Genomic DNA, 16,163 nt, shown 5'->3' on the forward strand with positions numbered 1-16,163 from the left:
AATGCTTTACTATGACTCTAAAGCAGTGTTTCTCAATTGGTGTTCCGCAGAACCCTGGGGTTCCGCGGGAACACTGTTAGGGTTCTCCGCGCCGCCGAGAGCAGCTGTTCTCCGCGCTGCCGAGAGCAGCTGTTCTCTGCGCCGCCGAAAAAGGGAAGATGTCCCGAATGTTTCGGCAGAGGGTATCGAGTGTAAGTGTAATTTAATTGAGAAACGCTGACCTAGTTGTTTGTATATAATTTGCTTATTTTGACAGTTTTTTTTGGCCCCATATGTAAAAATACTGTTAAGAATTTGGGGGTTCCGCAATTATTTATCAAGTTCAAAAGGGTTCCGTGGCCAAATTTAATTGAGAAACACTGCTCTAAAGGGTTAATACCACCCACTTGAAAATAATGACCTTACAGAATGTGGTATGTAGATAAATTCAAAGAATTAAATTTGCTATTTTAATTCCACAGACTTCCCACTTTAAAGACTAAAAACTGAGTGGAAGCATTAGAAGTTGCAATCCCAAATCCATACCTTCCTTATGTCAGCTATACCAACTAGCTCTTAGTAACATCAAAAGTAATATTAAGACGATGTTAAGGAGACAATAGGAAAATGAACTCAATCTGATGGGAGTGCCTGCCTGGTTTAGGATTCATTCTCTTTATAACCCTTCCTTGAATAAAGGATTTTAACTTCAGTTCATAATCTCCCATCACTGCCTATATCTCTTCTAGCCTTCCTCTCCAATTTGAGATCTGTGCACAGATTTGATCATAGATGTGTGTTACACCAAACTAAAGCCTAACAAAAACAGATAAGACAACAATGCAGAATGCTGTGAGATGCACGGTATTGAGCTCAGACAGTTTAAAAAAAACAAAAACATCTCTGGCACTCCTAAGCATATCCTTGTCTGGGTTGCAACTAGTAGGAAAAGCTACTGCTTAAAGACTGCCATATACATAAAAAATTTGAGAACACTCATCTTTGGGCTACAAAGAAGTTTTCAAAAGGTATGGTTTAAGCTTAAGGATCATAAATCACTGCAATGCAAATGTTTTACAGGGTAATGGATAACTTCAATGAAATGAATCAAGAAAAAAATTAAACACTATGTATTAGAATTAGTGATTCAAACTGTTAAACCAAAACAAAAAACATGCCATCATGTAAGGCTCCTTGTAAATATCAAAAGTATGGGAATTTCAAAGATGATTCCATGACTGACTATACATAAGGGTACAGTGGGAGTACTACCTAGTGAACGCAAGAACTGTCCTGCTGGCTAGATGGATCAGCTAGCAGTTGCCTATTGTCCTCCCCTCTGTGCCTGCTTTCAGCAAAGTCATATGCTGAGCTGACTGAACCCTTATCTTCTTCCATCTAGAAGGACAGAAAAGCAACACATCGTATAAAGCACCGCACTCAGTTTAATTTAAAACAGTAATCTTTAAACCAATCTTTAATCTACTGACTTGTTCTTGATAGAACAGTGCACATTTGTTTCTGTGGGAAGAGATGACAACTTTCTCAAGTTGTCGGCAAAGTTATACAAAACAAAATTATTTATCAATGCATGTAGATGTTATCACAGAGTATAGTTTGTCACCAAATTAAAGGCTTACAAAGAACATAGATTTGTTCTGCTAAGTAATTTTCAATTCTGCTCTCCCTCCTCCCGCAAATAAAGGTCTAAAAGTAGTTCTGTTGTCCAAAGGATCCTTCTAATTCTTTCCCCATTTTGTGGGATCAAATGTGGGAAGATCCTGTATGCCAAATGACGCCTAGAGGCTCCAGTTCAAGAAAGTACTTATATCTCATTGAAGCATATGCTTATGTGCTCTGCTGAAAAGAAATGGATTTAATTATGTGCTTAAAGTTAAGCAAAATGCTTAGGTGCTTTGCTGAATCATGGCCCTAGAAATATAATCGATGCTATGTAAATACCTAAAATAGATTATGAAATGGTTATTGCTACTCCACAAATAAGCTTTAATGTAGCTTCCCATTATGAGCCCAATTTTTACTTTCTCCTAGTCGCCCCAACCAGAGACTGATTCCCCTGAAATTTCACATGTCATATCTCATCCTTGGTTAGTTTTTCTAGAAAGTTTTGTAAAATTTAGAAAAAGCATTTTAAAGTTTGGCATCTCAAAAGTGTCTCTGGCACTCACTATTTTAGTATTTCCCTAAACCTTTTGCTCTATCATACCTCCATATGACTTGGTCTACAAACACCAAATAATTTTTATTATTTGTATTGTGGCAGCGTAAGGGGGCCCCAGTCATGGATCACAGTGCCACTGTGCTAGGCCCTGTACAAGCATAAAACAAAAAAGACAGTCCCTGCCACCAAAGGGCATACAACCTAAGTTCATCATGCTAAGGAGAGATGCATTCGTGCCCTTAAGTGTGTGTGTGTGGGCGGGGGGCGGGAGGGAGGAAGGAGATTGAAGGGTGAGGAAAATGCTGCTCTACCTGCAGAATTATAACATGTATAATACAAATTTAATAGAAATTGACCTGCTGCTGGTCCCAGGTTTTGCTGCAGCAGCTGCTGACCAGATGAGGCATGATGGTGAAGAGGAAAACCAGGATGAGATAGGAGTCAGAAAAAGGGTATGGGATGGGGTCAAGGAGGCTCTGTGGAATGCTCTGTAGTCTTGGAATGGAGGGCTTTGGGAAAGGCAGAAAAGTATTGAAATGCAGGGAAAAACAAGGGGCAGGAGTGGAATCATTTGGGAAGAAGGGGGCAGAGAGTCAAGGAAAGACAAAGCTTTATCCACATCAATAAAAAGTGTTAACATTTAATTCCTAGATTTAAAACTTCAAGCATTAGCATTCCATGTGTATAAAAACTTTTCCTATCCCCTAGGATCCCCCTCTGCTGTACACAACTTCAATATACCAAGTATAATGCTCCTCTATACATAACTTTCCTGGACAGGGTGAAGTCTGTAGGAGAGGAGCCCAGTAGAAGAACTCTTAAGACCCACTGGTGCCTGCACTACTCACATGGACCATATATACTAACTTAATTTGAACTTTTGGCACCTCATTCTAAACACAAGGGGCATTCCTAAATACAAACTTTGTTAAAGGAAAATAAAGGTAGAAAGTGAATTTCACTGGAATTCAGTTAGCTTCCAAAAATATATACTATAAAATTTATATTTTAATTCCATTATGGATCCAAACAAGTATTAAAGTGATTATTAGGTGGGTAATGTAAATGAGCTGGGATGACAATGAGCAATTAATTATTTGTCAGAGCTCTGGCTGTTCATTTCTTTCTTTCTTTCTTTCAGTGCTTTTTTTGGGAGGGATTCACAGGACTCCAACGGAACTCAGCACCTGCCTTATTTTTTCTAAATTAGACTTTTTGTTTAGATAGATAAGCTGATGGACTTTACTAGTTCTCCTTCTACCGTTCCATGTAAGTCCCCATGTAGTAGCTACCCAATTCCCATCTGAGGGCTACTGATAAGAGTCAAAGAAATCTGACTCCTGGAATTGGAGACAGTAGGGGTCTTGAATGGCACCTGCTCCACAGCATCTGCAAGCCCCCTTAACCTAGGGAGCAACACAGCAAGCAGGTCTAGCAATCAAAACCTTAACTCACATGGCATAACAAAGTCCTAGCATTCACTCTCCCCTATTAAATATAAACCCTTTAAATTCACCTATTTCATCACATCACAGAAACAATGACCTGCTGTCACACAATTTTTAAAATGATTTTGTATTATATTGAATCTTACAATTGTGTTGTACCTGCCAATGTCCTAAGGGCATCTAATTTCAATTGACACAGCTCAACTACTGCGCAACTCCCTGTACACTTTATGTGCGTAAATAAATGCTGTTGCGTCACAGGATGGCTCAATGTTATTTCATTTTTGCAGTTTGAGAGTTTTGGTCTACATGAGAACCTGCTTCACTAATCATTTATTACAAATGGGCAAAGAGTTTCCTAATTTTCTAAATCCTTGCACATCAAAATCTAGTACCAAGAAAATCCCTCAAGTTTAAAGGACACTCACTTGCCTATTTAATGTTATCAGTGTTTTAATAATTTGAAACTATTACCAAGCAGCATCTACAGAAAACTTTATTTTTTCTTTAATATTTGATAATATAACTGCAAAACTGTACTCAGTTTTTAAAATAACTTATAAGAATATTTTGTTTATCCATAGGGTAATAAATCTACTTCTTGTGTGCAGATATGCTGCAATATATGTCCAAGGTTATTATACTGATTAAGTGAGGGCAAACAAGTTTACTGAAAACATGTTTTACCTGCACTTTAAAAAGGTGAAGTATTTACATACATTTATTGGCCAAGAATTTATAAGTAAATTCTAACCCATTTGATGGAAAAAACCCTATGATGGTAAGATTACTGAAGTGGCAAAAACCCATCCCCCACCCACTACCTACCAACATACTGCCAACTTACCTTTCTTTAAAAGTTAATTTTGTGCTGAATTTCAACAAGATTCACTCCCTATGATATTCACAAATCTTAGCTGCAGACTTCCTGGTGTTTCTGCTAGAGTGAGTTGCATTACAAATACAATCACATGGTAATAACGGAAAAGAATGAAATTGTTATTTCAGATTTCTCTTTGGGGTGATGCCACTCAGCCTGGCAGAGAAACCATAGAGTCTCCAACTCAGATTTCTCAGATTTTTAAATATTGTCTCAATTACTTGTTTAAAATATAGGACTCATTACCTTTGCATGTGTCAGTTTCCTCTCCTACTTCCCCTATTCTGAAGGATGCACATCCATCAACGTGGATGTCCTAGACTTGATTTACAGGCACCATCCCAGATTTAGACAATCAAGAAACACCATAGCACAAAAATGTGTTTTTAATTTTTTGTTGCTGCAAAAGTGGAGAGCGAGGTAAGACTGGGATGAAGATTTAGTCCTTAATCTTTGTTGCAAGTTAAATATTCTTGTGTATGTTTTATTCTTTCAAAATGTCAAATCACAGTCCTTTAGCATTTCACATACTGAGTGAGTGCATTAGAAATGTTTCAGCATCTTAGTATTTTACCTAGACAGGTACACTTTAATCTTTTTGAATACTTCATATATTTTACGCTCAAATACCTTTTGAGACACAGACATCCATAATACATTGAAAATAAACAACATTCATTTGATAGATGCACTAAAGAAAAGTCTTAGTTGCTGCACAAATGTATATTTGCACCCAAGCAAAAGACATGTTCTCTGCTCTTACAGCACAAGTGAAAGCAAATTAAAATGGGCAAACAATTGGCAAGAAACTGCTGCCTAAAATACATGAACCTTTCTGTTGTGGTCTTATGAAGCTGTAGTTATCCAACATGCAGAAAGCACTGTTAATTTTGACTACATAAAGCAAAAGCACTGGAACCATGCTAGAAACTGATTATTTTAAAAATGGATGCAAGAAAGACTAGATTTGTATTCTCCAAATTGAGCATCATGCTAGGGATTTTTTCCTATAAGAACGTCTAATACATGCTACTTAGGAGAAGCACTTGACCTGAAAACACAGAGCAAAGCCAAGAAAGATGCCAAATAGAATCAATCTCCCCTATAGATACTGCCTCTCATCCCACTCTAATATTCATGCCTCTTCCCGTTTCTCTCAATGGTGGTTAGTTGACCTTCAACATGCGTAAGAATTGATGAGGATCTGTCCCTCCTACTCTACCTAATTTTGCTCAGCTGATTCCTTGCCCTGGACAATGGCTGCAGTGCGATGAACTCGTCACTTAAAGCAACTCTGTTGGTGTACATCTATAAGTGGACAGAGAAGGAATGGAACATACAAGTCAGTAAGAAGTAGTACTTTTCTAAGAGAAAGACACAGGACAGGATTTTAAAAGACATTCCGTTATTTACTGGAATATATACATCATACACAGAACACATACGAGACTGATACCTGCAGGACTGTTCCTGGCACCATCAATGTCATTTATGCTTCACTGTGGCCATGTTTAAAAAGTGCCCCTTAACTTTTATACTGGGGGAAATAAACCCTTGAAATACCCTGAGACATACTTCTCCAGCTATCCTTAGACTCCCCCACCACCCAAATAATATTGCAATTTCTGCTCTTTGCCAAAAGATTTATATTTGATTGGGACTGACCCCCACTAGCCATTTCTTCCTATACGGTCACACAGTAGAGCTATAAATGCAAAAGTTCACAGCAATTTACTTTCATGGCATTTGACTGAAGTCAAACACAGAATTATGATTTCACTGCAGTATCAGGCAGATCTTGGAACATGGCAAAAACTTACACACATGCAGAGTACACAGGGGGAGGGGTGAGAGGAGTCATATTTGTCTCACTGTGAAACCCATTCTCAAGCCACATTACATTTTTTGATAAAATTTTTAAGTAAATGGGCTTTCAAAATGCAGTAAGACTAATAGTTTCTTATACAGTAGTTCTTGATTACAATACCTTAACATTTATGTTTTAAGACAGCCTTTAAAAACAATGTATGTTATTTTTCAGGTTTTTTTTTCTAATGTAGAAGTTTATTAGATCTTACATAATGTATGAACAATTAACTATGTGTAGAAAAGAATCGGTCTTTGTAGAAGGATTACCTTGATTCTAACAGTATTTATAATTTCCAAAATAAATTATTGTCTTCAACTTTTTAAACAGAAATAATCTGTTGAATCATTTTTCATAGTTACTTGGACAATTATTATTCCTTGCATACCAAGTTAAGAAAATGTATTTTAAGCTTCCTTATTTCTCCCAGTGAAATATTTTAAAATTTAAAGACAACAGGTGATGAAAGTCCTACAGCTCCATTTTTAAAAATTAGTGATAACTACATGTAGTACTATTTCCTTGTCCTGACTTAAAACTAGTTTTAATTTGCTGTATCACACTGAGTCTCAGTTATTGTGAGCTAAGCTGTTTTTAAAAGATGCAAATACACTGAAATTAACTCAGCCAAATGTAAGATGCAGTTATACTGTGAAAAGTAAGTTTACAATGGAAATGTGGAGTTCCACTTATTCTCTCAATAACGTCTATATAAGATTTGTTTATTTAAAAAAAGAAAAAAAGGAAAAAGATGTTTTCCTAGTTGTTACCCTGACCAACTCAATATGAGATCTGAAAGTCAAACTGGGTTCTTTTATTTGAGATCAATAGTAAAAAAATTCTGTAATTGGAATTTAGTTAAATATAATGATATACAAACCTGAAAAGAATCCCATACCACTTTAATGATAATACAGCTAACTAAAATAAGTAGGAAAAAAGGGCCACCCTTTACTCATGTTTAGTTCCTTACTCCATGGTAACTCCCATTCATTTCATGATCTCAGAGTAGTCCCGAGAAGTACTCATAAAGAGCGGCAGGGCCTGGCCCTTAGATTGCAACTGTTGAAAGAGGCAAGCATATGTATGAATGTATGCAGGAGGAGCTCCATTAAATAGTAAGGTGCCATTTTTGCAAAGTTACTTTTCTGACTATAACTATACTTGTGAAGACACAAATGCACACGCACAAAAAGCAGCTAGACTTTCATTAAACTGTTGCCACCATTAAAACGTAGAGATGACAGTTAATGGATTTTTGCAAATTTAGCTGATGTCTAATGCCAGAGTTGGGTTTTCCTAGCAAGATGCACTTCTGCAGGATGCAGTGGCACTAATGCAGATGCTACCAAACTGCCCAGTACTACGTGGAAAAGGAAAATAAAAAGTACTAACCAAAACACATACATAGAACCTTCAAGACGACCACAGGAAAAATGTTACATAGTACCATACGCATGCAATCACAATGGTAACAAACATCTTACTGAAAGATGAAGTGAGATTTAAAATAGATTTATAGTAATAATTGGAAATCAGAAGCTAGGAATTGTAGGAAATTGATAAGAGGAGAAAAACACATAAGCAGAAATCTATGGTCAGCTGAGTTAAGGAAAATAAGGAGGGTTTATTTTTTTTTGTAAAGTCTGTTAGGAACAAAAGGAATCCTGTAACCATGGAATTAGTGCATTACTAGATGGAAGTGGCAATATTGCCAATAGTGCAGAAAGGCAGAAGTGTTCAATAAATATTTCTGTTGTGTATTTGGGAAAAAGCCAGATGATGTAATCATATCATCACAATGATGATGATGAAATATTTTCCATTGAAACAGTAACTAAGGAGGATGTTAAACAGCAGCTACTAAAGCCAGGCATAAAACCAGCAGGTCCAGATCACTTGTATCGAAGAGTTCCCTGTTTTGTTAATGTGGATTTTCATTAAATCTTAGAATGCAATGAAAGAAAGTTAACATTGTGCCAATATTTTAAAAGGGCCAATGAGAAAACCTGGGCAACTATAGGCCTGTGACATCGATCCTAGGCAAAATGATGAAATAGCTGATATAGGACTTGATTAATAAAGAATAAAGGACGGCAATATAATTAATGCCAGTCAACACAGGTTTAAGGAAAACAGATCTTGTCAAACGAACTTGATTTTTTAAAATGAGATTACAAGTTTGGCTGATAAAGGTAATAGTGCTCATGAAATATACTTAGACTTCTGTAAGGCATTTGACTTGATATCACATGGCATTTTGTGTAAGAAACTAGAATGATACAAAAATCAACATGGAACACATTAAATGTATTGAAAACCAGCTAAGAAATAAATCTTAAAATGTAATTGTAATAGAGAATCATCAACAAGTAGGAATGATTCCACTGTGGTTTTGTGGGGATCATTGGTTCTTGCCTCTATATTTATTATTTAACATTTTTATCAATGATGTGGAAGAAAACAAAATAGTTACTGACACAATTTGCAGATGACAAAAAAATTAGGAGAGTGTTAAATAAAGAAAACGACTGGTCGCTGATATAAACTAATGTGTGTTTTAGTATGGCCAAATATAAAGTTATATATCTAGTAACATACTTACAAGATGGTGAGCTCTGCTGGGAAACCATGACTGAAAAAGATTTGGGGGTCATGGTGGTTAATCAGCTGAACATGAGCTGGCTAATGTCATTCTTGGATTCAAAATTAGGGGACTCTCAAGTAGGAGTAGAGAGCTTATTTTACCTCTGTATTTTGCATTGGGGCAACTACTGCTGGAATGCTGTGTCCAGCTCTGGTGTCCATAATTCATGAAAGGTGTTGATAAATTGGAGAGAGTTAAGAGAAGATCCACAAGAATGAATAAAAGACTGGAAAACATGACTTATGAAAGAATCAAGGAGATCAATTCAATTTGTTAAATTTATCAAAGAAGAAATTAAGTGGTGACTTGATCAATCTATAAGTACCTACACGGGGAACGCAAATTTGCTAACAGAGGGCACCTTAACATATCAGTCAAAGGTATAACAAGATCCAATGTCTGGAAACTGGACAAATTCAGCCAAAAAATAATGTGCAAATAGTTAACAATGACCATAATTAACCACTGGAACAACTTACCAAGGGTTGGTGGATTCTCCATCACTGGAAATTTTAAAATCAAAGTAGGATGTTTTTCTAAAAGATATGCTCTAGTTCAAATGGCGGTTAATTCAGGAGGTCATATGGACTATTATTTAGCAGGTCAGACTAGATGACAATTGTGGTCCCTTCTAGCCATATAATACACAGTTTTCTTAAATTCTATACCCTTTTGTCAAATAGTCTATATAACCATAAGTCATAACCAGGATTTTATGGAATACTATTTACATTATGGAGATTGTTTTATCAGCATATAGTAGAAAAGTATGTATTTTTTGTCTAGTAATATTAAATTAATGAATATTTGCTATAAAACTATTATGCCAAATTAGATGCCAGTGAAATCATTTAAACTATTGGCCATCATTACTTTATAACAGCCCCTCAAATGCAGTAACATCTTTAGAAAATTTGTTCAGTCTCAGAAAACAACAAGAGTAAATTTCGTGATTAGATTTAAAACAGTGCTACTCTTTACAAAATACATAGCCTGGCCTGCTTTTACAAACTCAGGTGCTGAAAACTGAATAGTTTGTGTGCCAGCAAGTCTATAGGCTCACTTTATTCAGAAATGGTTTATTCAGTTCTAGTACAAAAGTTATCACTTGCAAGAGTAATATTCTCACTTACATTTGGATCTGATGATAGCATTAAATAGGGTTACATGATTTAACTTAATAACCGTTTCAAATGAGAGCGCTATTTTACATACTGAAGCATTACAGCAATTTAAATTCTTGCAGATCAAGTGATATTTTGACACTTATTCAGAGGAGGACTATTTAGTTATCCACTTATAGGACTGAATTTAATAAAAGTCTTTTTAATTATTGACCACGTTCTATATAAAAACATAACATTACCTGAGCTTTTTCAGTATTTGTTGGCTGTAGATGTCTACAAAGCACTTTCTTCACAACATCAAGAAACAAACAGGTGACAACTATGATGATTATTGCAAACCAAGCAGAACCACTTGACAGCAACTGAACAAATACAAAGTACATGTCCTGCGTATGCAAAAATGGCCTGAAAAATTAGAGAAAGGGTAATTAGAGGAAAATTTTAAAAGTACACATTAAACAAAGCTAATTTGCTAAATTCATCCATTTTATGCTGTCCACCAGAATAAGTCAAAGTGTAGTGACACAGCACTGGTGAATCCACTGAGGGGAGTCTAGTAGTTGAAAGTGGCACAGGACAGCTATACAGTGAGTGGTGTGGGCTGGAGAAGAGTGTGGCTTGGGAAGTTTGGGGATGTCCTGTTTTAATTCATCCCTGCTGCAGACTCTACAAGAGGAAGGGTTCCTTTGGAGCTCCTGGAACATCTTAAAGCTGCCCCTCAACAGAATATAAGAGGTTGGCACCATAGAAACATCGACTCCCCATGTGTCATGGATTTCCCACAGCTGTGCAAGGTGCCATACTGATACAGCTATATGCAATTTGCACATCCCTGTAGAACCAGAAATGAGAACAGTGCAGGATTTTAAAAAGGGACATGATTACTAGAGTAGTCTTTAAAGTATTCTGATTGCTAAACCAATATTATCTAGAAGTTATAAAACATTAAATTCTATGAAGAACTAACTGGCAAATATCTAATTAGTTCATTTTCCATATTTGATACAGTGAGCCTTGCATTGTGCAGCATGGTGAAATGAAAATTTCTCTTTACAAAGAAAGCGGTGCAAGTTTTTCATCATTCATGTGTATGGAAATAGGTGCCAGAAGCCTGTGCCAGGAGAGGTGGATGGCATGTGAATGGAATCTATGGAATACTATAGCAGGCAAAAAAAGAGTTTACAGAAACAGTATGAAAGATTGAGCCTGCAGCGTAAGACTCTGTGTACTAGAAAACAGTCATTCTAAGGGAAGAATTTGGGTTGTGTCAAATCTGTACAATATTTTTCACCAAGTTGTTAGCATGATTTCACCCACTCAAGCAAATTTTATGATACAGATTCCCACATGAAGATTCAAAGTCCTATTAATTCAAAATAATTCAGTGATACATTTTTAAAGTCAACCAGTGGAGCTTATGACACTAACCTTGTGCAAGTCACTTCACCTACCCAAACTCAGTTTCCCTAGCTGTAATAGGAATATTTACCTACTATACAGGGGCACTGAGAGCACTAACTAAACAGTCACAGGGAGATATGGAAATAGAAACCTCTGTCACCATACCACATGGCATCTAAGGGGTATGACTGCTACAATTCAAAGCTATGTAACACCTTTTTCAGTTCAAGAAAAATGTTACACAAAATTACTGCAGTTTTGCTAGAGTTTCATTTAACTAGAGAACCAGTAAATTTAGAAAAATTTGCAATGAATTTCAAGAGTTCTAGAATGCATAAATATTTGTCTGCTTCTGTTGAGGGTCATATGGCTGCCAGGCTGCAAAGTTATATACTGTATGTTAGGAGTAACAGGATATAGACTGGAAAAAAAAAAAGGGCAAAACCCCATTCCTTGGATTGGCATTTCCTTTCCTCTTCTAAATGTATGAAGAAATTAATGGTTATAGTGCAGGATCTATCAAACACTAAAAGCAATGTTCTACTATATCGTCCAATGTTTTACATATTAGCATTCACATACACAGACAAAAACAAAGATCACTCACCAGATAATTCCCCCATAAAACAAGGAAAATATGAAATAAAATACAATGGAGCCCCAGGTAACAAAATGATTTATCCAAGCCCAGAAGTGAGTTTCTAAAGCCATCTAAAAAACAAAGAATAGGTTTAGAAAATTAATCATTCATATGAAAAGATATGGCTTTCAAATTATTTGGATTTACTTTCAAACTTGACTAGTAAACATCTTTCAAGACACATAAAGCTACACAATGAATACTCTTTAAGCCATCACTGAAACTAACTCTAATACACTCTATTTTCTGTTTCCTTGAGAGATGGGAATTATTTACTACCCTTGTAGAACTATGAAATCAACTTAAAATGGACAAATTATTCTGTATTGGCCTACATTTCCCAAAATTGAGAGTAAATATACTACTGTACCTTCACTGTTACTGTTATAACCAGAACAGTAAAGACCAAAGTACCGAAAGTCCAGTTTCCAAACATCTAAATAAAAAATACAAAAACAGGAGTCATTGCACAAAATTATTTAATAGCAGCTGTACGATATTATACCTTTTTGAAACTAGTTACATTAATGAAACCTGTGGCTGTTCACTAAGTATAGTTAGCAGAGCAAGAACAGCATAGCACAAACCACAGACAAAAAATAACTCTTATTAAGAGTCACAAAATTTACACCCCACTAAAAAGGAATCTTTCTCCTTACCACCACATATCTACAGAAGAAGATGACAAACCCAAACCGTAAAATGAGATGGTAGAAAAATGATGTTACTAATCAACCAATTATGTGTGAATATCCAGCTAACCATGATTATCAATGGGAAGGTATTCCACTTTAATTGAGGAGTTACTGCTTTTACACTACAAAGTTTAACATTAAAGGTTATCTTTAAAATGCAGCATCATCGGAGGGTTTAGTTTTTCTAAACCACAATCTTCATAATTCAAAAACAATGGTGCGGTTTTGTTTTTCAAAGAGAACATTAAGAAAAAGGAGACACTTTTTTTCAAGGCTGACAAGACGAAAGTTTAATCCCAACCGTAAAATACTTCTAAAGCACCTATCACTTTCTTCATCCCATCCCCATATGCTAAATTATCAGACCTCAGAACAAATTCTCCAACAATGTTAAAATCCCAGCTCTAACAATAGGCAAGGATGCTAGGTTTGTGTCAACTGTGTACCCACATACCACACAAACACACAACACCCTTCTACTCTGCCTGCCTGTTCTGCTTTCATGAGCAAATTGGTACTGAACCTGAAAAGACTATGCAGCACCTACATGTTATGGTGACTGACACTCTACACACAGTTTAAGATGGCAAGCGGGAGACTCTTGTAATTTTTTTTTTAATTTTATTTTTTTTATTTTTTATACCATTTATTAGAACTAGGCAAGCCAGGGTACTGCAGGAAGTTACTGCCTGCAGATATGCAATCCAATTTGTCATTTTGGGATTTGATAGTTTAATTCGTCAACTAGAAAGATGAGATTAACATGGTTGCAGCCCTTGTTATAGAGAACTGATTTTAAAAACAAACTCAAGTGTATCCCCTACACGTAGTGCCTTGCTATATGAGGGAGAAAAATAAATGTTCAGCTTGTTAACCAAGAGATTAAACAACTGCTATTATGAATGGTCCTTGAAAAAAAGTGTCAATGTACATTACCCTTGATGGTTGTACAGCTGCAATGAAAAATGTGAACAAATTCTTGTCACTATTTCTATTTTTGAAAGTATTTAGAGAATAGATGCTGCATCCTTTAATTTTGTGAAATACCAGATAACGATATTTTGTATCGCCTTCTCTTCTACTAACGCAAATCTTACCATTTGCCTGTTAGGTTTCAATATCTGGCGACATGCACAGCATGAAAAAGGGGGAAAAAAGTAGAACTAAAAGATCAAGTTGAAGTACAGTGTGTCATGATGTAAGGCAATTATACCTCAAACACACATTTGCATACTCAACTCTAAAAACTAGCCATTTGTTATATCTATACAAAGTAAACTGTTCCATTTGGTGCTGTACTTAGGTACTTCAATGAAAAAAGGATTTTTTACCTGAACCAATAACTGCTCAGAAATGGATTGATCCAGAGGGGAAAACCTATACTGAAAACCATTTACGATTCAACAGAATTCAACAAAAGGAAAGTATCTATGAATGCTCAAGCAGAAAGTCATATGGCCTTTACTATGTTACACTACAGGAGGAAATTCATACCTCGGTTAGTAACGATATTTTCCTCAGAGTTTCCAACTATTTTAATGTCCCTGTCAAATGGAGAGGTACTCTAGCTAGCTGCATTATCAACATTAACTTTTTCAGCCTGTACCCCCATCTAAATTCTGCTCTCTCAACAGAATTTAGCAATTGTTTCATGTTCTCTCTGATTTTAGTCACACAGGCCTTTTTTGGCCATTGTTCATTCATCAGAAAATATCCATCATTTGCTTAGAAAGCTGGGTTGGAGCTCACATCCTTACAGTTGGGCACCTGTAAGACCATGAGAACATTCAAAAACTTTAACAGATGTCCTTTTTTTAGCACCTGTCTGTCATAAATAGAAGCTATGGAGGCAAGATTTACCGAGGTCTGAGCAAGAATGAATGAGGAGTCTATGGCAGAAGTATACAGAATATAACAGACTGGCAAATTCTGCCATCAGTAGCAGCACTCATTTGGAAGACCTAAAAAAATCTTCATATTACAAAATAAAAGAAAATGACTGTTTTCACTGCAATTTGTATTTATTTTATAAAGCGTATATATATATGTGAAAGGTGCTGGGTTAGCAGCCCCGCAGATAGAAAATTTCTTTCTCGATAGAATATTTAGCATGTGGACAGTGGAAATGCAGGTTTCCCTACATTCACTGGATGGAAACAGGCTTAGGTCACTGAGGTGGGAGTAAATTTGAACCAGTGACCTAGAGAAGGGATATGTATTCCATTGCAAACTTACTAAGTCAAACAATCATCTTTGCTGAAGTTAGTTGCTGCAGGAAAAAATATATCCACCTGTTAGGACAGGACTTAGTTCTCTCGTTATTTGGCATTCAACAAGGTATACAAGGTAAGAATCTCACTGAAGTCAGGGTAGTCGGTAATTAAATGTAAGAAATACCTAATCTGTATAGCCACCTGTGAGAAAAAAACTGTACTTCATGATGTTAAATCCTAGTACCACAGAAGCAGCAATTGCCCATTAGTATTAAACACACTGCAAGCTGAGAAATAATGGAGGTAGAGGGATAATAGCCAGTTGGCCCTCGATAGAATAGAAGAGAGTGCCGCCCCCCCGCTTTTCTTGTTTTGATCTGGCAGTCCAAAAAAAAAAAAAAAATCCCAAGAGTTGACGTTAGTGTCCTATAATTTAAAAAGGTTAATTAACTACAACTAAAACAAAAGTTTTAGTCTTCCTGATATACTTTCACTTTCAAGTATTGAAAACTAGACTATTTTATTCCATTTCATGACCTTGAAGGAGAGTTCATCATAGACACCACACCCACTTCCTTTGCTGAAGACTTCATGTTATTGGAAAACAAACTATTTACACTTTACTCTTTTAAATTTAATGACAGACTATCAAATCTGTCAAAAAGATTTACAAAAGTCTAGCTAGTGAATAAAGAGTATGAAAATTGTTTAAATCACCAAACCAGTCTATAATTTCATTATTCACACAGAATCAATAGAACTCCTATCAGATTCATAGACTTTAAGGTAGAAGGAACCATCATGATAATTTAGTCTAACCTCCTGCACATTGCAGGCCACAGAACCTTGCCCACCCGTAATAGACCCATAACCTCTGGCTGAGTTACTGAAGTCCTCAAATCATGATTTAAAGACTTCAAATTACAGAGATGTTAAACTATGGTATTTTCAGTACCAATATGTTGGTTCTGCAACAACTTCAAAAGAAGCCTTTCAGCACACGCTCTCAGGGGGACAATTTTTTTGAAATAAAGATATACAATTATGCAGAATTACTCTTATAATTGAGTTGCACGTATTTATT

At 36.0% G+C, this 16,163-nt stretch overlaps 1 protein-coding gene across 3 annotated transcripts in view; it reads right to left on the reverse strand.

The window, feature by feature from the left end:
- ATP11B (ATPase phospholipid transporting 11B (putative)) overlaps positions 1-16,163 on the reverse strand; it is a 109,947-nt gene that overhangs the window by 11,752 nt on the left and 82,032 nt on the right. For 2 of the 3 annotated variants that reach the window (XM_067536610.1, XM_067536609.1), the window contains exons 26-28: positions 12,542-12,607; positions 12,139-12,242; positions 10,370-10,535 (exon numbers count right to left, since the gene is read on the reverse strand). In XM_067536610.1, coding sequence (XP_067392711.1) covers positions 10,370-10,535; positions 12,139-12,242; positions 12,542-12,607 — 336 coding nt within the window. Of the gene's footprint in view, positions 1-5,414; positions 5,798-10,369; positions 10,536-12,138; positions 12,243-12,541; positions 12,608-16,163 lie in introns of those variants that run through there. The other variant, XM_067536611.1, reaches the window with a different exon arrangement.

Source organism: Emydura macquarii, unplaced genomic scaffold (assembly GCF_026122565.2).
Source record: "Emydura macquarii macquarii isolate MOO-44397 ecotype Brisbane River unplaced genomic scaffold, CSIRO-AGI_Emac_v2 contig_3603, whole genome shotgun sequence".
Lineage (NCBI taxonomy): Eukaryota > Metazoa > Chordata > Testudines > Chelidae > Emydura > Emydura macquarii.